Source organism: Suillus discolor, assembly GCF_016758755.1.
Source record: "Suillus discolor strain FC423 chromosome Unknown F5147scaffold_62, whole genome shotgun sequence".
Taxonomy (NCBI): domain Eukaryota; kingdom Fungi; phylum Basidiomycota; class Agaricomycetes; order Boletales; family Suillaceae; genus Suillus; species Suillus discolor.
Window position 1 is genome coordinate 256,199 of NW_024541309.1, and position 23,894 is coordinate 280,092.

The window sequence follows — 23,894 nt, forward strand, 5'->3', positions numbered from 1 at the left end:
AATATATCACGGCAAAAAGTGTACCAAATTTAAATCATGGCCTGCAATTTGTCAAGAGAACAAATCAGTAGAGAACTGAACTTCATCGCCTACATCCAAAGTCATGAGCGCCCGAAACACGCCCTCTGAAGCGCGAGCGAGGACATCAGAATCTAAAGAGAGATCTCGTACCACAGAAATATTTACGCCTTCGATCGTCAGCAGTATACTTGATGGCAGATGCTGCTGAGTCCGAAAAAACGAGGCGTGAGAAAAGAGCATCCACGGAATTTGCAAAATACAATATCCCGCAAATTCCACGTCCACAAATACCCAGCTACCAGCTAAAGGTGCAGTTGTGCTTATATAAACGAGGCACATCGTTCATACACATACATCTCCAGGCGAAACACTACATCTGAGATCTCAGCGGTATGGCGTGTGCGGGGGGCGCAGGACGAGATACAGGGAAACAATGCCTACCAGGGATGCGCACGGAAATTGTCTCCGAGATCACAGGCTGGGTCAACAGCACCGGAAACGATGTTCAGTGTGTGTCCTGGCTATCTGGCCTGCAAGCAAGGGCAGATCAGCCATTGCCTACACGATCCCTGAATGGTTCAACGATCTTGGATGGCTTGGTTCATGTTACTGCTTTGATCACCCACAAGATGCTGACCGTCGTCAAGAAAGGATTTTTTCTACCATCGTGGACGACCGTGATTTGGAGAGATGAGGTGGGCGGCAGTCAAAGATGCGAGTTGGCTCAGGATCACAGTGGATATCCAGCAGTGGGACAAGCTTCTCATGGAACCACTTGGAAAGCTCTCAGGGTTAATCATATCATCATCGTGATAGACGCACTAGAGCAGAGCGGCGAAGTCGAGATTTAGCTCCGCCTTCTCCAAATTCTTGCGGGAAATCTAGGTGTTAAACAAATCACCGAACTCCCAGCCAACTTCCGGGTTATCTTCACTTATCATCCCCTTCGCGACATCGAAGCTGAACTTGCAGGTGTTCAGCGTATTTGACAGCGTATTTGACGGATGTCCATGAACGACACTTTATCATCCACTACAGAGCGCGACATCCGCACTTACCTATCGAAGGAGCTAGAAGGGCTTACGAATTTTTGGGACAGAGATTTCACAACCCTCGCTGAAAAGGCTGATGGCCTTTTCCAGTGGGCACGTCTCGCCTGCAGATACGTCAAGGCGCCCCTCTACTCGAGTCCTACAGACTTGTTACGTCCCATGATTATGTTGAGCAGGAAAACTCGTTGTATGATATGTATCAGTTTATTTTGACAGAGGTCATATAAAAGGATAAATCTACCGCGTCTTGGCACACACAGCTAGCAAGATTTTGTTCTGTGATGAGACAAATCCTTGGCGCAGCTCAACCTATCGCTTTGGAGTCTAAATGTTATGCAGAGCTATTTTCCAGACACGAGCGAGTATTACAAAGTGCAAGTTATGATAGAACACATCGGATTCCTCCTCAGCAGTACCACCGACTTGTCTACCCTCATCCAACCTCTTCATGCATCCTTCCGCGATTTCCTGACGAACCAATTGTGCAGTCTTTCGTCAACGTATTAAAAGAGTAACGCGACGTTGCTTTCGAGTAATGGAACATGGGCTTTCCTTCAATATCTGCGATTTGAAATCTTCGTATCTTCCTAATTCCAAAGATCCCGGGTTGCGAGAACGAGTTGAAAAGTGCATCCCCCTATGTTGGGAGAACTGGGTCACTGGGAAAGAAAGTAGTTCATTGCGTACAGTACAACATGCGTATGGTGACAAGAGCACCATGATGAATACAAGGATATGCAAGACGTGAGGCATGGAAGAACATGCGAAACTTCAAGAACAAATGTAAATGAGGAAATGGACGGGTGTATGGGACGAGCAAAGCAACAAGTGATACGAAAGATGACCCTTCAGTTTCATTGAGAATATTAGGCACGACGTACCAAATGGATCTAGTGAGATGGTAGGCTCGTTCTCCTTGAAGACATCTTCGATGATTGGTTGACAGGGATGACAATTGGATGGCAGGAAAAGGATTAAGGGTTGCGAGGTGCTGACCACGAGTCGATCAGTACTCAGGCCTCGTCTTCACTTCCATTTCCTGTCTCGACGTACACTAGCACCGTCCATCACCTTATTCTCTGCCACTGCTCCTGTAGCCTTCAATGCCACCGCATACCGCACGGCGTGTTATTGATCTTTTTCTCGCGTAGAATCAGTTGGCTCATCAGTCGAATGAATAGTCAAAGTTCTAGGACTGCTGTAAGTTAACGATTTACAAAGCTACGAGGATGGGTGAATTCAAAATGACGTGAGAACCAGGCGAGAAGTGACAGAGACGGTCATATACTTTGGATTAGTCGATGTAATTGTCTGCAGTTGCAATCAACGCCTTGACGCCCGCGCAAAATCGTACACAACATAATCATTGTGCGCCATACTGAATACAGGAACTAGAACTCAGGCTTGGTATCACCCATTTGCACAGATTGAGGCTTCTAGTTCAATTGGGGGCGGGCGAGGCAACGAGGTAATTATATCACTATGCATTCAGATAGCTGTACAGGTCATCATTAAAGACAAATTTTACATCCTGAAACTGTCATACCTTGGCAAAGAGCATGACGATGGCGTAAACAGTAGCTTCTCGAACGACGGCAACTATGTCAGAGAAGATAGCCTGCTGCACGAATGAGGATGGTGTAAGTCGCCTTCCAATGAAAACATACTCAATTCAGCCCAGATCTCATAGACGTGACTGACCTTCATCCCCCTTTTCGGCGAACCATCGAGAACCGTGATGGATAAGACGTAAATTAAATGGGAGAAAATGCGACAGGAGGCTTCGGCGCGTAGTCACTATAGGACGATTCGAATACCATAGGAATAATGTCTTATCACACTCACCAACTCAGCTGGAATCTGTCCCGGTCAATACAGCGCAGCCAAATGTACTCGTCCTTCTCCAACCAATTCCACTATGCCGATGACCAATAGGCTCTTTTGATGCGAAGCTTGGGTTGAATGAGTTGCACGAAGAGAAAGATAGCTTCATCTGCAATAGAGTTAAAGTGGTGGATGAGGTTGCTGAGATGTAGTAGAGGTTTCAATGGTAGGATTGAAAACGGCATGAGAAACCATGTACTACTGGATCCGATCATAAAAACAAAAAAGTGATGATGCACCCCAGGCCACCCCTTAAGCTTCATGGACAAACTATCCTTTCCTGACTTCTGGGGGTAGGCACGACATAATTAATGCGTCTACCAGACCAGACACGGGGGACCGTGACACTTGTACTTCAGCTGGACTGCGTAAGTCACACCAATATTTCGAAGCCTCACATCGTTTGAGATGTGCCGTAAACTTCCTCGGACACAATATCTATGTACCGTAAGTCTGGGAGCGCATGGGTACGAAATCGCATATTACTTAGTAGCCATCAGAGCGGTACAGGGATCATCGATTACCACTGCCCTCATAAAAACAGCACAAGCACTCGGTGACCCGGAAGCTCTACCAAACCATTAGTACTGAAAAGTATCAACTGTATATATATCATACAAGTTGCGTTCCGGAACCTGGGTGACTCTCTGACAGTTCTCTCATCAAGGGTGACACCATATGCCTAGCAATGTGAAACTATTAGTGATACGTCAAGTATGTACTACGGAACTTGTGATCATCTTAAAACGAATGGATTTACTTCACTTCCTAAAGCCCGAACCCCCACCACTGATGCATTTTTCGATAGGTATGAATGTAGGTGCGCGACTCGACAGCTGCATATTGTCCTCCCCGCAAAGGTGTTCGTCAGCGATATCCTTCGTTCTTGCATCTGACGTAGAGTCGAACGGGGTAGACACTTCAGTCGACTCGACCCGCAAGCCGGAGGGACTCGTTGGACATGCATCAGGGTCATCAAAAGGTCTAATGTCATCAGGGTCCACCTCGATCGTCAGAGTCCACCGACTTTGATCATTGATGTCCCCCTTCTGGGATTCTTGAATTTCATGGAATTTGGCCTGATGCAGAACAATGCGTCCAGCCTGAGAAAGAGAATGAGGAAGAGAACGACCGCTTAATATCTTGCACTCAACAGCAAACCAAAGGCAAGATAACAGTACGCTAATGAAATTCAGTGAGGAAAGAAACCTGCGGTACATGCAAGACTTACTAAAAGATGATGTTTCCACTCATTTGTGTGTCGATGACGCGCGTGTTGCAGAGAAACATAAAGATGAAGATCACTGGAATGATGAGCATACGAACAAATAAGTACACTGAACCTACCCAATATCGCAATGGTCGTGCAGCTACCGTCGCGGACCGCAAGCTTGAGCCAAGCACGAGAAGCTTCTGACCAGCCGGATGAGTTTCCGAAGAATCTCCATAGCATTGTAGAAAGGATGAACATGAAAGTTACAATGATTGAGACGCTGGTCCTCAACTCGGCGATCAGATATACAAGGAGTGCGAAAATCCTCACCCGGTATAGATCCTACTGTGATAAGGCGAGATTATGACACAAGTGGGGGAATAGCGAGTGCCAGTTACAACCAATCGAGCATTGGCTGCCATGGCAGTAAACTGTGCGCCACCGAATATGATCAAGAGTGCACGGATAGATTTGCCTTTTCCATACATCTTGTGCACTGCAATGAGGGCGAATAAGCAGTCACTCAGAGCAAGACCGAAAGCCACGTACCCTGCAGCATGAGTAATAACTCCACAGAAAACAGCAGACACTGGGTCATCGTGGTCTGGTACCAGTACCATGCTCTGCAAGCGAACGGACCATTGGGAACTTCCGAGAGCATTCTAAATGCAAACCAGATGTTGAAACTAGCGACAGGGGTGAACATGTGAACTTGAGTTGCCGAACCGCCCACCTTGAACCAGCTAAACCAGCATATCTGATCACCACGTATAATTTGGCTTCTGTGGTCTTCCAAAATCGCCTGTTCGCCAGAAAAATGCTCGTCAACATCGTTTATCAATCCGCAAATAAATACTCACGGCCAGACTAGCCGGATTTCTTCGGTCACAAACCAAAGATACTCGAGGACCATGAGCGCAGTCAATGTCGCTGATGAGTAGGCTAAATCAAACTGAAAGAATATCCAGACAGCGATCGGAACGCACTTGTCAGTATAGCAATATTGCGTGCAACAGGATCGATAATGGAGGTCAACATCACTTGCGCAAGCATGCACAGTGGCAACGTCAGTAGTATTGAAGGAGCGACTAAAGTTGAAAAAAAGGAAGGATAGAAAAGTGGAAAAAGTCCGAGACTGCCTCACTGTAAAGTTGGACGGTCGGAGGAACTATCAAGTAATTATCGGTGAAGATATATATGTTCGTGAACAGACCCGAGCCGGACAAACCTAGGGTCACGGGCCGGCCTGACCCTGTCGGACGACTAGTGACATGCCATAAGTGCGCGCGCTAGACTTGAAGCTTTGGAACCGAACCTCGTGTTTTTACGTAATATCTATTATCCGATCCAGTCGGCTAAGCTCCGGGGGTCAAACTATGTACTAAAACCGTGAAACTTTACTTACTTTAAGTTCGAGTCGCTAGCTGCCGACGTAAATGTGCCAATCAGCTATTACTAATTAGTTTGGGGATTTCTAAAGGATATGCCGTTTGCTGCAAGCTTACAACAGTGGGATTCCCCCCATGTTCTAGTTTCTACCCCTTCCGAGTCGGCCCGTCCGGCTTGACGTTGTAATGCTAGCACCCATAATGTGGGGTCTGAGTCGGTGGATGAACATGCTTGAACTGTCGAAGACATGCGGCAAAAATGATGTCTCCAGTCACCGCAATGGCCCAGGCTCGGAAATCAGGATAGTACTCCACTACTCAACGGCACAGGGTCAATTAATCGATCGATTGCCCACGAATTTGATCATGATTCCATGTACAATTTCGTAGACGCAAGCGCTCCAAGTTGGCAAGGCTCTTCAAGATCGCAACCATCTCCTTTCGTGACTCCAACAAGGAAAGAATGAAGGTCCCCAGTCATGAAAACCCACACGCTTCACCGTCATTATCAGCTGAAGTTCGCGCATCTGGTTTGATTGATACTCGCATGGTGCATGTCACCCAAAATGTGTAACGTAATTCGTGAAAAACATGGTCAACGGGACTGGCAGCGTAAGCGGGGTCTAGGTGAGAGTTTGCATGGCGGGGCAAGCGGTGGAACTAACCAATAAGAATGACAGTGAGATATTGCTGATGAATACCACTGAACAACGTTCTCTGCAGGGGGTGTCGTATAGGCCCTACCTCGGAATCTGACGGCATTTTTCGTGCTTCTCGGCAGATGCCACATCCAGATCGGGGTCGTTATTTTCCTAATTGTTCAGCATTGCAATAGCCCGAGTCCGTTCGAAATTATAATTATCACAGTGATATTATCAGGTTTTGACACGACCCTCAGTACTTGCATGCAGGCGCGTTGCGACTGACCGCTTACTCAACAGAGACACAAAGACGGTAATGAGCCCCGAGAATATAAAACACGCAAGACCACTGCATGCATACACTGGCAGCGGATATTGGCAATGCACAGTTAGCTATAGTGGTGACGCCTGCAACACATAGAATAACTTGTCATTGTGATGATCTTTGCAGACGGAACCGAAAATTGTTCTCCATTAATCTTCCAGCAGCCGATTATCCATGCCAGCATCCCGAGATTACCCAGAGAATAGAGCCATACGAAAGCCCGGCGGGCATGAACTTAGACCGCCATACCCTGAGGATGATAGGGATGACTGCAGGACTAAGAACTATTCACCTGCACCACCCCACGGAGAGCAAGCGTGTTGAGTGATTTTGTCAAATGGTCCACGCACTGAACATAAGTGCATCTACGGCAATCCGGTTTAGTCTCGGTGTGATGATGTCAGGGAATGTTCTCACCTAAACCAGGTTGACGTTCGTTCGCTTGGTGGAACCGTGACGCAAGTCAATACATTTCCCGTGAGTGATTGAAAAAAAAAGTATTTACTATGGTCGCCCAGCACCCCATCCATCATTATTGCCCATCCACAAATCGCGTAGTGTGAAACATGAACAATCTCCGCACCCGTCGCCTGTGGGTGCCGGTAGGTACGGTAGATGCAATCTTACTCGTACGACCTTACATTGAATGCGTGCGCAGAAATTTGTGCATGTGCCAAACTTCCACGATACTCGATACCGCAATTAGCTCAGCGCTAAACGTCACGGTCATACTGCAGAAAACAAATATGATTAACATTGACATCTAGTTTTCTGCATGTGACTCACAAAACCACCAACAATAGCGCCACTGGCACAGCTCCACTTTTCCCCATCAGCACGACAGCCGCAGCCGGTGTGGCAAGTCCTGCATTTGTCTGACAGAAAGAATGGGTATTTCGGAAACAAAGGCTCAAATAACGTAAACTTGGCGTTGAGAAGGCGGCGTACGAAACCTTACATTGCTTTGAAGCGCCCGGGCACTCAAAGCGAGGCATGATCCGAAAGCCCAAGGAACGGTAAATCAAGAGAACCAAGTGCAACTGTGACATTGCGCTGAGTGTTGCATCATCCGGCGCATGAAGGGATGTAAATACATAAGCTTTAGTTATTCCTTTGAGGGTGACTTGCGATTGCCTTGAGGTTGATGAATGCATTAGTTCATGATTGCAGTGCAGATATATATTATTTACCCTTTGCCAGTAGCCTGCGCGCCATGCCAGAAGACACGAGGTGAATGATTTAAATCTATAACATCCTGATCACAAAACACGCCGGCGAATCCCGCTCCGAAGACTATCCTGAGAGGAATGAATACGGAAAGATGTGACAAAGTAAATCAGCCAATGCCATTCACCTGGTTTGACTTCATGGTCATATAACTTCCATTTGCATTGCCGGGGACAGGCACGTCAATTACTTGTGTGAGCACACATTCGAGCCAAGCTGGCAATCTCCGGCGATGTCCCGCTTTATTTGCGCAGATTCTCAGCAGCACATCCCTGTGACATGGGGACTTCACCTACTATGTGTGGAAGATGAAGCTTTGAAGGTGTAAATGATGGCAAATAGAATGATGGTATGTGTACATAAAAGTAGCACGCAATCCACCGAAAACGACATAGACCACGGTGCCAATTGACAATAGAAAATATGCAGCAAGTATATTCATGCCGGTAAGGCGTTCACAGGAGCGGCACCTCCCACTGAAACACGCGTAAGTAACCATCTAAACACGCGGCAAACTCACCTAAGAGAGATCCGCGTACAACAAGAACGCACAAGTGGTAAATACGATATGAACCACGACACCGAAGCGAGCTTTGACAATCTATAGAAGATTTGACAGGCCAGTTTCACGTGCATTGGCACGTACATACCTCCAAGAATGTATGAGTACTGCTCGCATAGAACCGCCCGCACCATACCACCTACAGGAAATTTGATCAGTCAAAAGCATAACTAGGCACCATCCGCGGGCATTACTCGAGCACATGTTGTGACCTATACCAAATACATAAGCTGCAGTGCTAGATTGAAGGAGAATTACGCTCTATGTCTAGGCGCTGATACTGATCACGATGCGCGGACGAAGATGACGTACATGTCGCGCCACACTAACCAGGGGCTGACGTAGGCAAATCGGCTACAGTCCTATTTGGCTAGAAAGACCGACACACCTTGACACTACGGGGAGCACTCTAGAAGGAGTATCATTATATGACGTGCACAAGCATAATGCGACGAACCGTGAGCTCTTCAGATGAACTTCGGGTGATTCGGGAGAAGTTGGATTGCTTCGCAGTCAAGCATAGCATGACGAAGGTAAAGAAGAACCCGACTCCTAGAAGTGAATCTAGAATTTGAACTCGATCGAAATCTTGGATAACGCGCCGACAACCACTCCATATCCAATACTCTGGTTTGATCCATGCTGTGAGTGAATGAGTGGCTCAAGAGAATGATGATTTCGCACCATGATTAGGCTTGAAATCTATAGATTGAGATATCGTTATAGATACGAAACGAGTAGACTGCAAGAAATACTGCTTGCCTTTATTTTTTATCGTGGCACCCAAGAATATCGAGAAAGATAAGCAAAAGTCATTCGTGTGATACATTCATTGTTCGTCGCACAACAGGTGCTATCGCTTGACAAGCACGGAACAATGAGAATACTTACAAATACCAAGGAGGGCCGTGTCGTTCTACCCTGGTGCATCTTCATCAGTGGACTGGTGAGTTCTTGCTGGCGAATATCAAGGGCCAATGTCCTATAGTTTATGCCAGGAAAGAAGCCCGTGACCGTAACAAAGGGAGGCTTTAGTTCGATGGTCAGGTATAGGTCATTCTCACTGGTATTTGTGGTCTTGATGTAAGCACCACTGGGCCTTGGTACGACGTGCGCGGGAGTCGGACGTGAATGCATGCTATACGCATGAAAAACTGAATTTGATCTATGGCCTCGCTGCGTGCTTCAAACATTTCCTTCTAGTCTACGTGAGGCTAAGATTGGCACTTTTCGATTGTCTCCCATACACTGGTCCGAAATCTATGTATGGGTCACTGGGTTAGTGGCTTTGTCCGCGTTACCATATACCATGAGTAATATCAGCTCACCTTGTGACAAGATCATTTTGATTGTCGGATGCACTCCTGTTCAAGCGCTTTACTCAGCTTCTGAAGTTGGGCGGTGATTGAAGTATCACTACCCTTGGAGGGTGTACTACGAGCTTGAAAATCGTCGAGGAAATCATTGACGCGAGAAAGAGCGTGTCTGGAGGAGATTGGGACTGATGAAGCGGCTTGCAGACGAGCTGGAGGATGAGCTATATCGTCCATGATCTATAACTTGTTGGCTGGAGCTCGATGAACGCTGGTGATATATTTTAGGCTATATGTTGTTGATGATGATCCTTAGAAAACAGTACTAGTACTAGCTAGGTAAGACGTTCCCATGTGAACCGTGTACCATATTCATGAGATTCTACATTTCTTGCAGTCCTTCTGCCAATCACCTCTCCCACTTTGCATTGATAGAGTTTGAGAAACGTAGAGGTTTCAATTGGCTGGTTTCTATATAGATGCAATGCTACTCGACTTGCTAATAGGTAGTGAAGGTTATGAGCAAGTGCCATAGGCAGGTGCCATGTTGTATTACCCCACGGCCCGGAAACTTCCGTGAGGGCAGTTCATTTCATTAGCGCCAGGCGACGTTTTTGTGGTTCAACCGCGTTCACATCAGGTGGGGAAGCGACAGCTAGCAAGTGCTCTCTTTTTATTCGACACTACTACTTCCAAACGAACTTGCACCGACATCTGCAACTATGGGAAAATTAACCTCAATGCTAGGTCTCCTCTTGACACACCCTCTTGAATTCAGAACTCTTCTTCAATTCTACCTTTACCATGAGACGAAACGCGACATCACGGCTCAACAAGAGCACCCCACGTCAGGCTGGGATCGCGCCTCCATGCGCCGCTGCTGGAAATTCCTTGACTTGACAAGCAGAAGTTTTGCAGCTGTCATCAAGGAGCTTGAGGGCGACCTTGCAAGAACGGTAAGCACTTTGCCTCTTTTGTGTTCCTTCTTTGCTTGGGTCTCTGCCCATGTTTCTTGTTCAGTTTTAACCAGCCAATCATTCCTTCCAACCTATCCACATGAATGACCCTTGACTTTCCAGATTTGCATGTACTACCTCATCATGCGCGGCCTGGATACAATTGAAGATGACATGACTATCCCCGACGAGAAGAAGCAGCCAATACTCCGCCAATTCCACGAGTTGACAGTAACGCCTGGCTGGAACTTTACAGAGAACGGCCCTGATGAGAAAGATCGACACCTGCTCCTCGAATACCACATTATCGTAGAAGAAGTCAACAGACTGGCACCCCAGTACGTCCATATCTTCAGTCACGCTCTTCTATCTAACACCTACCGCAGGTACAAGACTGTCATTCTTGACATTTGTCAGAAAATGGAGAATGGTATGGCAGATTATGCACATAAAGCCGCAACCAACGGCACTGTTTACCTCGAGACTATTGCGGACTACGACCTCTACTGTCATTACGTCGCAGGCCTCGTAGGTGAAGGCCTCACTCGCATTTGGTCAGCCTCGGGCAAGGAAGCGTCTTTTCTCTGCGATCAACTCGAGCTAGCAAACTCCATGGGTCTTCTCCTCCAAAAGACCAATATCATCCGTGATTTCCGGGAAGACGTCGAGGAGAGACGTTTCTTTTGGCCTCGAGAAATTTGGGCTAAATACGGCTTTACCGAAATGAAAGATATGTACGAGAAGGGCGATATTGAGCATGCTACATGGATACAAAGCGGCATGGTTCTTGATGCTCTGCGACACGCATGCGACTCTTTGGACTACCTGCACCTACTTAAAAACCAGAGCGTGTTTGTGTTCTGCGCAGTCCCCGCTTCCATGGCAATGGCCACATTGGCACTTTGCTTCATGAATCCAGAAATGTTCCAGCGAAACATTAAGATACGAAAAGCGGAGGCTGCTCAAGTAAGTCATATTCACCTATAATTCATCTACGCATGCTGATGACATTCTGCAGCTTATCATGCGGTCAACAAATACCAGAGAAGTTGCCCTAATCTTCCGGGAGTACGCACGAGTGATTCACCATAAGGCAAAACCGCATGATCCAAATTTCCTCAAAATTTCAGTGATGTGCTGCAAGGTACTTCATGCGCACCCTCGTATTGTTCGTCTATGACCAAACATCATTATTTAGATCGAACAATGGTGTGAACAAAATTTCCCCTCGTTCGTCATACTGAACGAAAGGGGGCCGACATACGACTCTGCAGACAAGAGAACAGCCATCTTCAGAGCAGAGGAGAAAAAGGTAGCCGAGCGTCTTGCCGCAGATCCAAGGAACGCACCCTTACCTCAGGACTTTTTTCCATGGGAGCTTGCCGCCTATGTCGTTGGCGCAATGTTGCTTATGCTGGGCCTCAGCGCTCTTATCGTGTGGGTCATGCTCAAGTTCATTCCACAGGCATAAAGTTTGGGATACCAGACTATCGCGTTTGGTATTTTGATCTTGGAAAAAATATGTAGTATACCTCTCAAACTTATTGTTACCATTAATGGGCTGGGATGCTTCTTGATACCGTCGTTACTTATCTTTGTGCATCCTGTCGATGCCTGTGTTATTTGGTGCTAGCTGAATCAGAGTGCTGTCGCATGTGACGAGACTTGTGAGAATTATGAAGTCGAGAAACAAATAACTGGAGGATGAGACTCGAGTTACTTGAGAGCTTGACAGCGGGCAGACGAGGACCATCTAAGAGTCTGCTATCACTATGAGTATGTTTATTGTTCGGGTTCAGTTCTTCAAGTTCGGACAATGTGTGTGTCTTATCGCTGTGTTCATGCGCAACCTTGTGAGATCGATTCCTCTCCCGTAAGCATAGCATGAGGGTGCCTGGGCTGTCAATGGACGCCTCTAAGCTTCAACCCCAGGGTTCAACATTCAGATGCGGGCCCATGGTGTCTGCCCCGTCAGTCTGGGTGATTATGACGCTCCAGAGCGAACTTTAATGAATTGCGCTACAGTTGCGTCCTTGAATGATTCTATATGTATATGCTGTAGTACGAGTCCATGGATTACTATCCACCGATAGAGGTGGACCAACGGGAAGGGCCTGTGAACCGATCAATGGTATGCAGCTTGGTTGCGCCGGTTCACGAGATTTTGGAAACGGGTCTAGTTTATGAAGTGTCAATTTATTCGAGAGCAAATTTCTTGTTCATCAAAGACAGACAAAAGCAGGGACCGTAAAACCGTGCCATCCAGTACACTTTACACCATATCATACACATCGAGTACAAACCAAGTCTACTTCGAGTTCATCATCGCTCGGATGTGTGCTTCTCTGGTTGTGTTCACGACTTCAAACGAGAAGTGAAATGGTTCAGGGTGACTTCGGCAGAGTCAGTTGCAGGTTATTGAATACATACTGGGTCACTTACGTGACTATACCAGTGGTGAACTCTGGCTTCACCTCAATCCTGTCTCCGTTCGAGTCTTTGGCATGATCGATGCGCAAGACGGCGAGTATGGCAGCAGTCGCACTCCACAGACCGTTACCTGCAAACCAACGACCTACCAAAGGCATTTGTCATAACACTGCCAAATCAGCGATGAATCAGCCTACCAGGACAAATACGCCTGCAAGGGTCAGTGGATGATTGAAGATAATAGTAAGGTTAGAATATTCACCTGCCATGACCAAAGGCAAAATGGTTGACGATAGTGCTCTTCAGTTTCCCATCGACGGTCAAATGGCGGCTAGGATCGAAGCGTGATGCATCGGGAAATATGTCTTCATCCCGAGACAGTGCCCTGAGCAATGCTCAGCTCAACCCATTACATGCACTACAGCCTGACATACCACTGATTAACCATTACCATTGCACCTGATCGAACTATATATGAGTCAATGATAACCTTGATTCGTACGACTTCGAACCTTTGGGTATAAAGTACCCGTCGTAAACATCATCATTCGATGTTTCATGTGCGGCGCCTATGCAAGGGGTCAGCCATGCAAACACAAAGCTATATTACCACCGACTAACCTAAGGGGGCGGGAGGATGCCATCTCAGGACCTCGAGGAGAATGGCATCAAGGTATGGTAGTGACGCCCTGTCATCAAGGCACGGCATGCTGTCATGCCCCACAACTTGGTCAATGTCTGCACGAGCACGGGATTGGATATCAGGATGGAGCATCATAGCCAGCAGGAATGCCTGCAATATGGATGCAGTCTGCGAGACATCAAAGTAAGAATCAGAAATATTTCAAGTAAGTAGCGACTCACGGTTTCCATGCCAGCTAGTAAGATGCCGTATTTTCGTCAATAGATGAGCTCCGTCTGGGTGAAAACAAATTCCTACCCATATATCCCGACAACGCAATAGCCTTCATAATGTCTTCGTCAGTGTCGTCGTGAGCTTGACTGAAAAAGTCAGCAACCAATGAGCGCGAAGCAGTACCATCTGCCTTTACGCAAACCGATCAGGCGAAACTTTCATCCACAAGTCTGCGCGAACGTACTATCTGTGCCTTCGCTTCGTTAAAGGGCTCGTTCAAAAGTTGTTGACACAATTCTCTACAACGTCCCATCAGGGCAAATGCTCCACCAAAACACCAAAACGGCAACTTTTCGACTGCAACCTGATGCTGAATGTTCAAGATCATGTCGTCGACAGAGGCACTCACGGAAAGGAAAGGCTGTGAACATGACAGCCTTTTCGGGAGAGAGAATATGTGTTATAATATCAAGCGTTTCGTGCGCGCGGGAAGATAATGAGCCTTGATTGGCGAGATGTCCGTATGTCACGGTCATGATCAGGGATCCCGAGTATCTGTCACAAGGATTGATCGTCAACTGGACCATACGTCACAACGATATCCTTGAATTAGGTACGAACGCTTCGGTGTGATGCTGCAGTGAGTCCCTAGTGGCACCTAAGAGATGGATGACTAGTTCATTTGCATGGCGAGAGTATATCTCGTGGTACGAGATTGAAACTTCGGCCCTAAGGACTTGATGGAACATCCTGCGATGTCGTCGTAAAGTTTCCCCATACGGAAGCATCACAGTATTGAAAGATATTCCAGCTCTGCATCGTCAGTAGATGAAGAACAAGTTGAATGGAAACCGGTAATGCATACAATTCGTTGGTGCGAAGAACGGGACGGGTAGAGTAATTCGCAGAACGCTTTTCCAGCAACTCCTGGGCGATGGTTTCGGAGTTTATAAAGATCATGTCGATCCCAAATATACGGGAGCGGAAGATTTTTCCTATGATCAGGCATGAAGTTAAATCCGGGAGTTTGGCAAAGAGCCTGGTCTACTACTAACCATATGTCTTTCCCCACGCAGTATATGTGAGCCAAGGACGTTTAGTATCCAATTGCAGCGCGTTACCAAAAAATGGTAAGGGACGAGGACCAGGTAGCAGAGGGAAAGGGGAGACATGTCTGCGAGTCAGACGCAAAGCGACAAGCAGGGCAATAATGCACGATATCCCTAGAGTGAAGAGCATGGGAAGGGATTATGGTCGAGGCATGATGTGAGTTAGTTCGCCTTATTATACTATCGACGGCTTGCTGCAAACTGACGATTCAACAATTGAGTGAGTCAGAGTGAAACCATTAGTTACATATATAGCTAGTAGATAATCAGATACGTACCCTCACGTAGTATAAGCTCAAGAGGCGTACTTATACGGAGGACACTTGATTATACTATATATAGAAGCTTAGTCGAGAAGTGAAAAACAAAGTGAAACCCCACTATACCGTGTTCTGAGTTTGCGCCGTAGTTGATACGTACCCTCACGTACAAGGTCAAGCTCAAGAGGCGTACTTCACTTGATTCTACCATATATAGAAGCTTAGTCGAGAAATGTTCAAACCCAGTGAACTATGCCGTGTTCTGATTGTGTCGTAGTTGATACGTACCCTCTCGCGACCAAGTCCGTCTGAAACCCCCCTTCCCGCCTAACTTTCGCACGCCGTAAACCCCTCTTCGGTGATTCTGAATCCTAGTAACTGCCAGCATCTGTGCGAAACACATTGTTAATTGGCGAGAGCCGCGGGGCATAAGTTGCTGGATTACAAGTTCAACAGCATAGGATACGGGTTCTCTTCGTCTGTCGAATATTCGTCGTTTGCAGATAACCGCGGACGATGTCTAGATTTGTTCGTGCATCTAAGTATCGGTGAGTACATGCCCAAGATTGCAGCACACCGAGAGACTGATCGACGATCGCGTCTCCCACAGCCATGTCTTCGGACAGGCAGCAAAGAAAGAACATGGATATGACAACGTGAAGGTCTCCGGCAGCGCATGGGATACGAATCTTGTCTCTGCCTCTGGGGTGACCACTTTCCTTCTTCACGTCCGTCCTTCGCTGACATACCACCCCAGCGATACATCAGCGTTAACTGGAATGCATCTGGAGGTGGCGCATTTGCAATACTTCCCCTCCCCTCCCCTTTTGCAGCTGTCCCAAATTTCCCGCACAAGCTTCCTGATGTTATTCCCCTCGCGCGCAGTCACACCGCCCCCGTCCTCGACACCGATTGGTCCCCACACAACGACTCTATCGTTGCCTCTGGCGGTGAAGATGGAAAGGTCATGATCTGGAAGGTCGAGTCTTCCGCTTTTGAAGACTGGGGCCAGGATCATTGGGTACCGGAAGACTTTGACCCTGTCGCCCGGATCGATGCATCACCACGCAAGATCGGCCAGGTTCTCTTCCATCCAACCGCGTCTAACGTCCTCGCCAGTGCTTCCAGCGAACACACAGTTAAACTTTGGGATCTTGCTGATACTGATCGCCCACGTTCTGTTCTCACCGGACACAGCGATACCATTCAATGTCTCGCCTTCAATCCTACCGGTACGCTCATGGCGACCACCTGTAGAGACAAAAAACTTCGTCTATTTGATCCTCGTACTGGAGGCGAAGCTGTTCGCATCACTGAGGCACATGGCGGTATCAAGGGCGCTCGTGTTGTGTGGATGGGCGATCTTGACAAGATTGCGACTACTGGTTTTAGCAAGATGAGTGATCGTCAAGTCTCCATCTGGGAAGCTGGAGGTCTTGGAAGTGTCAAGACGATAACTATCGATCAGTCTGCTGGGGTCGTCATGCCTTTCTGGAGTGACAATGGCATTCTTTTCCTTGGTGAGCGCCTCGCATGTGCTTAGCACTCGTCTTTTCTCATTTTATTACTTCTAGCTGGCAAAGGGTGAGGCGGAATTGAATGTGTTTATTATTCGTGGTTAATCTAAATCCAACAGCGATGGAAATATCCGGTATTACGAGTACGAAAGTGACTCGCTATTCGCACTAGCAGAGCACAAATCTCCGGATCCCCAGCGAGGAATCTGTTTCCTCCCTCGTCGTGCCCTTAACGTGTCGGATTGCGAGATTGCCCGTGCGTACAAGGTGTCAGGCTCATCCGTGGAACCCATCGCTTTCATTGTGCCTCGCAAAGTAAATATCTCTTGAAAGACTTACGATAGCTTCACTGACAGTATCACCAGGCAGACTCATTCCAATCCGACATTTACCCAGCTGCGGCCTCGTCAGAGTCTTCTCTCTCAGCAAGCGAGTTTTTTGCCGGAAAGACTGCTCCATTAAAGCTCGTTAGTCTCGAGAATGGTGCTGTGTTCAATGGTGCACAGTCGACATCCACACCCTCGGCGCCTGCTCCTGCACAGACACATGCGCCCGCATCCACTGCGTTCAGTGCACCTCCGCCTGTCACTAAAGCTGTTACCATGCCTACACATGTGCCACAGACACCAGTCCTGTTGAGATCCGAGTCGGCGCCAGTGCCTCGACCCGCCTCACCTATCTCAGAGTCTCCGGTTATCCTTACTCCGCCAACGCAAGTTGATGATGAAGTACGTTCTCTTGGTATCGATCTTGAAGTTTGACGCTTAAGCTATGTGTAGGGCAAGACCACTGTGTTAGAAGCTGAAGTCGATCGGCTCAATAGTGAGCTCCGCGCAGCACGAGAAAAGATTCGCAATATGGAGTTACAGGTCGAGGGCCTGAAAGCGAATGCAAGAAAGGCAGCTCAGGCTTTGATGGAAGCGTGAGGACCAGGTTTGTGAGACTCAGGCCGCAGTGGCTGTAAAGTAAAACAGTACCTGATGAGACTAGAGGTGCTTTTGGTGTAGATTGATGATCGTGTACATAGTCATTATATCTTGTATAACCTGCATTTCAATGGACGTTGGATTCTTTTATCTACCAAGGATGTTCCGAGCAACGATGGTAGAACTTACCTTCGTGATGCCTACATTTGAGCAACTTTGAAGACTGGTCCCTGCGGTCACGTGGTGTAGAGCACATTGTCGCTGCTTGCGGTCACCGCTGTCGAGTCTCGAGATACCATTACTCTTGTTCTCAACGTTATTGGAGTTGGGGTTTCGGTTTTGGGACTGATTAACATTACTTTAGGGTATTGTTCAACCTCGCCACTTCGTACCACATGCGTCGCGCTTGGCGCCGCATGGTCATTGACTTCTCCGGCTCTTCGAGCCCCGTATCTTGTAACATTCAAATACCTTGTCATCTTGCTCTTTGCGTACCTCAGTCGTTGTTCACCAACACTGAGGTACGCGTCTCGTTTGTCTTGCTGTTTGTTTCACACTTACTTAGAGTTGTCTTAGCGTCGTGCTTTCCAACAGGTACTTAGATAGTGAATGTAGTCGTTGTTCACCAACACTGAGTGTCGTGCTTTCCAACAGGTTATGAGCCACTGTGTCCTAAACGGCACAGAAACTGGAAGTACTACGAAATCCCTCTCATTGGAGCGACTCAAATCTTTAGTTCAACTCCTTCTCTGACGCGTCGCCCTAATAATGGGGAAATACGACCACATCCCAGAGTTGACCGGAGCGGATAACTATATTCCCTGGGAGACGCAGGCGCAGCTCGTCTTAACGAACGATGACCTCTGGTGTCTGTTACAACCACTGTTTCTTGCTATTATATACTTTCACGCTTCGCGTCATATGCCTTCCCTTTTTGGTCTTGTACTTACTATCTCACGATGACTTGGTCTGTGCGCACATATTGACCTATTTAAGCACATGTATTACGCTTGTATTCTTTACTTGAATCTTACTAGGTTTTACCTGGAATATCCTTCGCTTAAGATCTCCAATCTTAAGTCGTCTTGAACCTTGATTCTTAGTTAAAGCACTCCTTTAACTAAGTCCACCGAACTCTCTCTTGTCTGAGAGACTGAGAATCTCAACGACCGAAAACTCTGTCGAGTTGTCGTTGTTAGAACTATCCTAGTTCGTAACAAAAGATTCAAGTCGAAAGACACCACACATCTGTGTGTGTCCGATACCAACAGAACAAAGAAACGAACCAAAGAACTGCTGAGCAAGACAGCCAGCACGAACAGCAGACCTGACATCACTCACCCCGAAACTACAGGCCCTGAACCTTGGTACTCCAGTACCGTCGCTCAATATGTCAACATCAACCACCAGCGGCAAAGAATTCGAATACAAGATAAACCACCCTCCCATATTCAATGGAGATAGAGACCTGTCTAGATCATTCCTCCTATCCTGTAACGCCTACATGGATATCAATGACAAACTCTAAATAGATGTCCCGAGTAGTATGGGGCATACTACCGCGCGACGTCGCGTCGAACGCGTCAGACGCGTCGAACGCGTCAGTCGCGTCAGTGCGTTTACATCAGACGCGTCAGTCGCGTCAGTGTCTGTGGTAAGTAACCCAATGTCGCGTCGGACGCGTCAGTCGCGTCAGTGTCTGTGGTAAGTAACCCAATGTCGCGTCAGACGCGTCAGTCGCATCAGACGCAACAGTGGCACAGCATTCAATCCGAAAGTCATGACACCCCTCCTAGCTAAATGGAGGGTCGCGACCCATCCGATACAAAGGAACGTGATCAAAAGTCACTATCAGGGAGATAATAGCGTACACGCATGCTAACAGGATTTTCATGAAAAAAAACAAAGAAGCGGTCCGAGTCAAGGATAGTCCATCCACAGGAAACAAGATTTTTAGTTCCGAGTCATCAAGAAACAGCACGCGCGCATGCTAATTGCGATTTTTGATGAAAAAAACAGCAAAAATCAAGGAAAGTCGAGTCAGTAGGAAACAAAATTCCGTCCTCCACCGATGCATCACCACAGACAAGGAAGACTACGATAGCAGGAAAACGACGCGAAGCCAGACTACGATACGAAGCAAAACTACGATACGAAGCAAAACAGCAAAAACAAAAGCCAAGACTACAGGACGTCCCCCCGGTTAGAAACGTCTCGGCTTGGTTAGAACTGTCTCGGCTTGGTTATCTAAGGTATTATTCATATGGGAGCGTGCCCCTTCCTCCTTTTTTCCCACGGTTTTTTTTTTTTTATATCTCTATTTCATGTTTATTCTTCATTTGTCCTTTTCATGTTTCTCATTTTGACTCCCCACCCCCTCAAACTGCCTACGTACATCGACATGTCCGCATCACATGCTCGGGGCCAAGATGTGATCTTACAAAGGATTATGTTTGCAGACATTTTGCCAGCATTGACCCCATCACGTCAAACACAACCTCACCCATTTTCGGCTTCCAAATGGCAACTGGCAACGTTGACAAGGGGGGCATAACTTGGGGTTTCATCGGAAAAGTTCCCACGGTCAAGGTGCTTTCTTGAACCATCCCACTTTCAAGTATTTTGCTTATCAGTTTATCGCAAGACCATGGAATAGACTTTCCTTGACCAAGGGCTAAACCTTTGATTTTCATCAGAAAATGTTCCATGGTCAAGTAAGCAAAATGCAAAAATTCACCAAGTCTTGTGATGTGACTTGCAAAAGTGTTCTGTACCCTACCCCCTATGTTGCATTGCCCCTGGGGAGGAGCAGTCACACAAACAAACAAAAAAGCAGTCTTATATTATTATACATATATAAACTAAACTACTACTTATATATAAAGGGGGAGCTATTGTGGTGTGGCGGTGAAGCTGCCTATCATATTGGGTGATGTTTTGGGGTGTTGTGGGGGTTATTCCCACAGTAGGTGGCTAAAAATGCGAAAATTGCGGAGTGTGGGAATAATGTGGGAAGGCCTAATATGAGGAGGTGACAAAAATAGAATATGTTTTTTGTGAATTATGTACTGCCTGGTATGACAAATAGCTGAGTTTCAAAAATGCCAAAAAATGCGGCAGTGTATAATTACCATAATGTTATATAAGCAGAACAGTGGGTACAGTGAGATAATGATTGTATGACTGCCTCAGTTGATATTACATCTCGTATATCGTCTGTTGACATGCACAAAACCTGTTTTGTACATGAACATGGCAAATATCTGGCTTATAATACCTTTCACAATAGCCTATGGTTCTACCCCAGAATTTTCTATGCGGCATTCGTATTTTAACTGTTTAAAATAATACTTATCCTTCTGGAAGATTGCCTTCAAACTTGTAATTTGTCAATTAGTCAGCAGTTTCTCACACCTCCTATAATTTGCTCATGCATTTTCACATATTCTAGGTATGTTTTGTGTGATGTTCTGACATATTCACATACGCGGGTTTTTCATTTTTATGGTACTGAGAGGAAAGTTTGAAAGACTTCAAACTTCATTACACAATCAGTCTCATGTGACTTGGTGGCACATCATGACACCCATGCAAAGCTTCATCATAACAAATATGCAAGACCAACATTATGGTATTCAACAAGTTAACATTCAGACAGCGAGAGGCAGTGTACATAGCTTTGTATCACAGGTTAGCATAGCCACAGAGCACAGCCATTAATGTTAATTTGAAAGATTCTGGAATATTCTATTAGCCAAGTTACAGAAAGCCCATTTCCATATTATCTAAGCTTGAGTGTGAATAAGTGAGTGGAGAATAAGAAGAGTGTTCATAAAGCTCTTTTTTAAATTCTCACCTCTAAGATACTAAGTGACACACTGAGTGAAATATTAGGTTATTTCATTCCACTTTTGACACTGTTTCCCACGACATACAGAAGCATATTTGAGGCCACCATTGAGCCATACTTTTTACACTAGCTGGTACATGGTTATCAGTCATCTAGTGCAGATATATTCCAGTTCTCTTTTAGACACAGAAAATCTATTCTGTGGGGAGAATATACATATTTTCATCAGCAAGGGAAGACAAATAAGACTAACAGTCAGTCACTAATATTAAGAAACTTGGCCCACTTAAGACTACATCAAGAGGGTGTACTCTGTTCTGTCCTGTGTCACACTCATTGTATAGTGCCTGAGCAGCAGAGAGTAGGTTTCAAAGCCACATATTAGTTCGGGCTGATCCGTATTTAGAGGCTTAGTTTGATCTCCAATTGGTTTGTGAAGATAGGGAGTATCATTATAGAATTATCGCATAGTCGTACATCTGTATTCATTGAAGTCATAGCACTGCATTGTGCTGTGGAAACAACAATCTTGCTGGGTGGCCAAGAAAAGGTTGGGTCAAGCTAATGCCTAGCTGCTATGTCTATACAGACGTGTTCGACCCTAAAGGGATTTGCTACTAGAACGATGATGGATATGTGCGACCCGAGGGCGCGTTAAGCGCAGGAAAATAGCGGACAAGGTATGCGCGAGGTGTGGGGATGTATCCAAAGGTATCCAAAGCGTGGGAACGCGTGGCCGAAGGTGCGGAAAGTGCGGGAAAGTGCAGACAAGGTATAGGGAAGTCAAGGAACGAGGTTCGGAGAGCATGAGGGCAAAGGTATATTGCAAGGTAAGGAAAGTCTAGGTATAGGGAGGTATAAGGAACCTAATAGGGGCTAAAAAGCGCACACTACAAGGGACTACTTTGAAGGTAAACCTATAGGGAGAGGTATCCAGTATGAGGGAAGTGTAGTAAGTAATACTAAGAAGTAGTCAACTTATACTGTCTAAACTCTCACTCGGAGAGGGAAGGGATAGGAAATATAGTAAATATGTAAGGACATATAATAAGGCTGCAACACATTTTACAAGCCTCAAGGTAAGGAAATTCACATACCAATGGAGTTTGGATGGACTATGGATAGACAAGGGACCTTCCTAATGCGTTTCCGAGGTATCCGATGCGCGGGAAAGTGCGGATAAGCGGATGCACAAAGCACGGGAAAAGCAGGTTCGGGTTCGGACAGAGGTTACTTGCTGGACAAATGATGGACAATGATAAGGAAACTCATAGTGCTCTGTACTCCTTGACACATATATGGCAATGACCCATTTGCAGCCCAGGGAGGATCCGAGTGTCACAGTGCCAGTTATTGACTTTCTTTAGGATCATAGCACTGCATCAAGCCAGTTACTGATTCTGTCCCCCCTTTAGTCACTGTGTACTTCCTTTAAGAACTCAACACACTTTTTCCACAAACAACCACATTATCGACTGTTAGTATTTGTCTGAACCATTGACCATGGTAGGATATTGAAAATTGGTGATTTTACTGTTTTCACATCCTAGTAAGACAGTGTTACCACACTGGCAGTTTCTGTCACTGCTGGACTTAGTGTTTTTGTGACAAGCTTGACTCGGAAGGAGTTGAAGGAGTGGCTGAAACCTTAAATCATCGGTGGTACATACAGTAGATATTTTTACATGTATGCTACATGTTTGCAACCGATTCACTGTGCTACAAGCTGCCGAAAATCCTATAGTCACAGAGTCAGGTGCTCGGATTGGACCAACTCTACACACTGTATTGGCTATATATTGATGCTTCTAATTAGAGCCCTTAGTACATGGGAGTCACACATGAATTTGCTAGGCACTTTGCTAGTAGTACTTATGTATGTACAAATCCTCATCTGACTCGTGAATTAGTAATGAGTTTGGGAGTCATTGAGCTTGTTGTCCTGGGACATGTTTCTCCTTCAAGTTTTACAAGTCTCGCATAGTAAAGCATTGAAAATTAGTGCCATATTTACCAGTTACCATTTTCTTTCTAAACTCATTCTTTTAGACTTATGGTCATCAGCACAAACAGTGGTATCTATGCTTGATTTCTACAAGACATAATGATGGGGGATGGTTATCAGTCCAATGAGGATGGCTCCGGCTTACACTCACCCATATTCAGGGCTCAATTTCCTTAGCTGGACGGATACAGTAAGTCAGACCTATTGTCTTTTCAAAACAATTTTAATTATCATTTCACATGTTGTCCACAACAAAGTCCACTATTATCAAGATCAACTAGATATACAACATGCAGTAGGCATCCTAGCCTCTCAGTTGATTACACCAATATCAACATCTACCTGCACCCTCACCTTCT

General features: G+C 46.2%; 8 protein-coding genes across 8 annotated transcripts; 2 read left to right on the forward strand and 6 right to left on the reverse strand.

Annotated features, from left to right (window-relative positions):
- Positions 1-3,355: 3,355 nt before the first annotated feature.
- F5147DRAFT_714422 (uncharacterized protein) lies at positions 3,356-4,451 on the reverse strand. Its single transcript, XM_041438468.1, has 4 exons — positions 4,305-4,451; positions 4,189-4,261; positions 3,444-4,139; positions 3,356-3,395 (listed from the first exon to the last, which is right to left on the reverse strand). The coding sequence occupies exons 1-3, from the start codon at positions 4,426-4,428 to the stop codon at positions 3,719-3,721; spliced, it is 618 nt and encodes a 205-aa protein (XP_041288840.1). The 5' UTR covers positions 4,429-4,451; the 3' UTR covers positions 3,356-3,395; positions 3,444-3,718.
- F5147DRAFT_714429 (uncharacterized protein) lies at positions 4,240-5,456 on the reverse strand. The gene is made up of 6 exons (XM_041438469.1): positions 5,157-5,456; positions 5,031-5,100; positions 4,904-4,972; positions 4,720-4,856; positions 4,305-4,666; positions 4,240-4,261 (listed from the first exon to the last, which is right to left on the reverse strand). Exons 1-5 carry the CDS (start codon positions 5,221-5,223, stop codon positions 4,497-4,499), a joined length of 513 nt encoding a protein of 170 aa, XP_041288841.1. The 5' UTR covers positions 5,224-5,456; the 3' UTR covers positions 4,240-4,261; positions 4,305-4,496.
- A 1,492-nt stretch (positions 5,457-6,948) lies between these two features.
- On the reverse strand, positions 6,949-7,753 carry F5147DRAFT_362589 (uncharacterized protein). Its single transcript, XM_041429393.1, has 5 exons — positions 7,715-7,753; positions 7,311-7,658; positions 7,166-7,255; positions 7,030-7,114; positions 6,949-6,965 (listed from the first exon to the last, which is right to left on the reverse strand). Exons 2-4 carry the CDS (start codon positions 7,571-7,573, stop codon positions 7,057-7,059), a joined length of 411 nt encoding a protein of 136 aa, XP_041288842.1. The 5' UTR covers positions 7,574-7,658; positions 7,715-7,753; the 3' UTR covers positions 6,949-6,965; positions 7,030-7,056.
- F5147DRAFT_714436 (uncharacterized protein) lies at positions 7,584-8,311 on the reverse strand (the record flags this gene model as incomplete). The annotated part of the gene is made up of 4 exons (XM_041438470.1): positions 8,048-8,311; positions 7,879-7,991; positions 7,715-7,822; positions 7,584-7,658 (listed from the first exon to the last, which is right to left on the reverse strand). Coding segments are annotated over exons 1-2 (257 nt in total), but the record flags the coding sequence as incomplete, so codon positions are not given.
- A 1,124-nt stretch (positions 8,312-9,435) lies between these two features.
- On the reverse strand, positions 9,436-9,997 carry F5147DRAFT_714442 (uncharacterized protein). The gene is made up of 2 exons (XM_041438471.1): positions 9,642-9,997; positions 9,436-9,573 (listed from the first exon to the last, which is right to left on the reverse strand). The coding sequence occupies exon 1, from the start codon at positions 9,861-9,863 to the stop codon at positions 9,654-9,656; it is 210 nt and encodes a 69-aa protein (XP_041288844.1). The 5' UTR covers positions 9,864-9,997; the 3' UTR covers positions 9,436-9,573; positions 9,642-9,653.
- Positions 9,998-10,252: 255 nt separating this feature from the next.
- F5147DRAFT_763298 (squalene synthase) lies at positions 10,253-12,246 on the forward strand. Its single transcript, XM_041440631.1, has 5 exons — positions 10,253-10,582; positions 10,706-10,920; positions 10,969-11,548; positions 11,601-11,726; positions 11,781-12,246. The coding sequence occupies exons 1-5, from the start codon at positions 10,349-10,351 to the stop codon at positions 12,051-12,053; spliced, it is 1,428 nt and encodes a 475-aa protein (XP_041288845.1). The 5' UTR covers positions 10,253-10,348; the 3' UTR covers positions 12,054-12,246.
- Positions 12,247-12,890: 644 nt separating this feature from the next.
- F5147DRAFT_763299 (cytochrome P450) lies at positions 12,891-15,525 on the reverse strand (the record flags this gene model as incomplete). The annotated part of the gene is made up of 16 exons (XM_041440632.1): positions 15,364-15,525; positions 15,256-15,309; positions 14,924-15,178; positions 14,734-14,863; positions 14,490-14,681; positions 14,278-14,423; positions 14,113-14,225; positions 13,953-14,058; positions 13,877-13,890; positions 13,634-13,823; positions 13,525-13,581; positions 13,447-13,471; positions 13,275-13,397; positions 13,210-13,223; positions 13,025-13,157; positions 12,891-12,975 (listed from the first exon to the last, which is right to left on the reverse strand). The coding sequence occupies exons 3-16, from the start codon at positions 15,105-15,107 to the stop codon at positions 12,891-12,893; spliced, it is 1,512 nt and encodes a 503-aa protein (XP_041288846.1). The 5' UTR covers positions 15,108-15,178; positions 15,256-15,309; positions 15,364-15,525.
- F5147DRAFT_641070 (uncharacterized protein) lies at positions 15,506-17,838 on the forward strand. The gene is made up of 7 exons (XM_041433050.1): positions 15,506-15,785; positions 15,848-15,944; positions 15,995-16,757; positions 16,812-16,821; positions 16,874-17,069; positions 17,120-17,482; positions 17,534-17,838. Exons 1-7 carry the CDS (start codon positions 15,754-15,756, stop codon positions 17,678-17,680), a joined length of 1,608 nt encoding a protein of 535 aa, XP_041288847.1. The 5' UTR covers positions 15,506-15,753; the 3' UTR covers positions 17,681-17,838.
- Positions 17,839-23,894: the final 6,056 nt, after the last annotated feature.

Coding starts and splice junctions, on each gene's coding strand:
- F5147DRAFT_714422 (XM_041438468.1), bottom strand. CDS start 4,428: ATGTTCATCCTTTCTACAATGCTATGGAGATTCTTCGGAAACTCATCC. Junction 4,262..4,304: donor CACGACCATTGCGATATTGG/GTAGGTTCAGTG, acceptor TCATCATTCCAG/TGATCTTCATCTTTATGTTT. Junction 4,140..4,188: donor AGTGGAAACATCATCTTTTA/GTAAGTCTTGCA, acceptor GAATTTCATTAG/CGTACTGTTATCTTGCCTTT.
- F5147DRAFT_714429 (XM_041438469.1), bottom strand. CDS start 5,223: ATGCTTGCGCAAGTGATGTTGACCTCCATTATCGATCCTGTTGCACGC. Junction 5,101..5,156: donor CAATATTGCTATACTGACAA/GTGCGTTCCGAT, acceptor CCTACTCATCAG/CGACATTGACTGCGCTCATG. Junction 4,667..4,719: donor GTTATTACTCATGCTGCAGG/GTACGTGGCTTT, acceptor CCCTCATTGCAG/TGCACAAGATGTATGGAAAA.
- F5147DRAFT_362589 (XM_041429393.1), bottom strand. CDS start 7,573: ATGTCACAGTTGCACTTGGTTCTCTTGATTTACCGTTCCTTGGGCTTT. Junction 7,256..7,310: donor GCGCTATTGTTGGTGGTTTT/GTGAGTCACATG, acceptor TGTTTTCTGCAG/TATGACCGTGACGTTTAGCG. Junction 7,115..7,165: donor TTTCTGCGCACGCATTCAAT/GTAAGGTCGTAC, acceptor CGGCACCCACAG/GCGACGGGTGCGGAGATTGT.
- F5147DRAFT_714442 (XM_041438471.1), bottom strand. CDS start 9,863: ATGGACGATATAGCTCATCCTCCAGCTCGTCTGCAAGCCGCTTCATCA.
- F5147DRAFT_763298 (XM_041440631.1), top strand. CDS start 10,349: ATGGGAAAATTAACCTCAATGCTAGGTCTCCTCTTGACACACCCTCTT. Junction 10,583..10,705: donor AGGGCGACCTTGCAAGAACG/GTAAGCACTTTG, acceptor TTGACTTTCCAG/ATTTGCATGTACTACCTCAT. Junction 11,549..11,600: donor GAAAAGCGGAGGCTGCTCAA/GTAAGTCATATT, acceptor GACATTCTGCAG/CTTATCATGCGGTCAACAAA.
- F5147DRAFT_641070 (XM_041433050.1), top strand. CDS start 15,754: ATGTCTAGATTTGTTCGTGCATCTAAGTATCG. Junction 15,786..15,847: donor GTTCGTGCATCTAAGTATCG/GTGAGTACATGC, acceptor CGTCTCCCACAG/CCATGTCTTCGGACAGGCAG. Junction 17,070..17,119: donor CTTTCATTGTGCCTCGCAAA/GTAAATATCTCT, acceptor CAGTATCACCAG/GCAGACTCATTCCAATCCGA.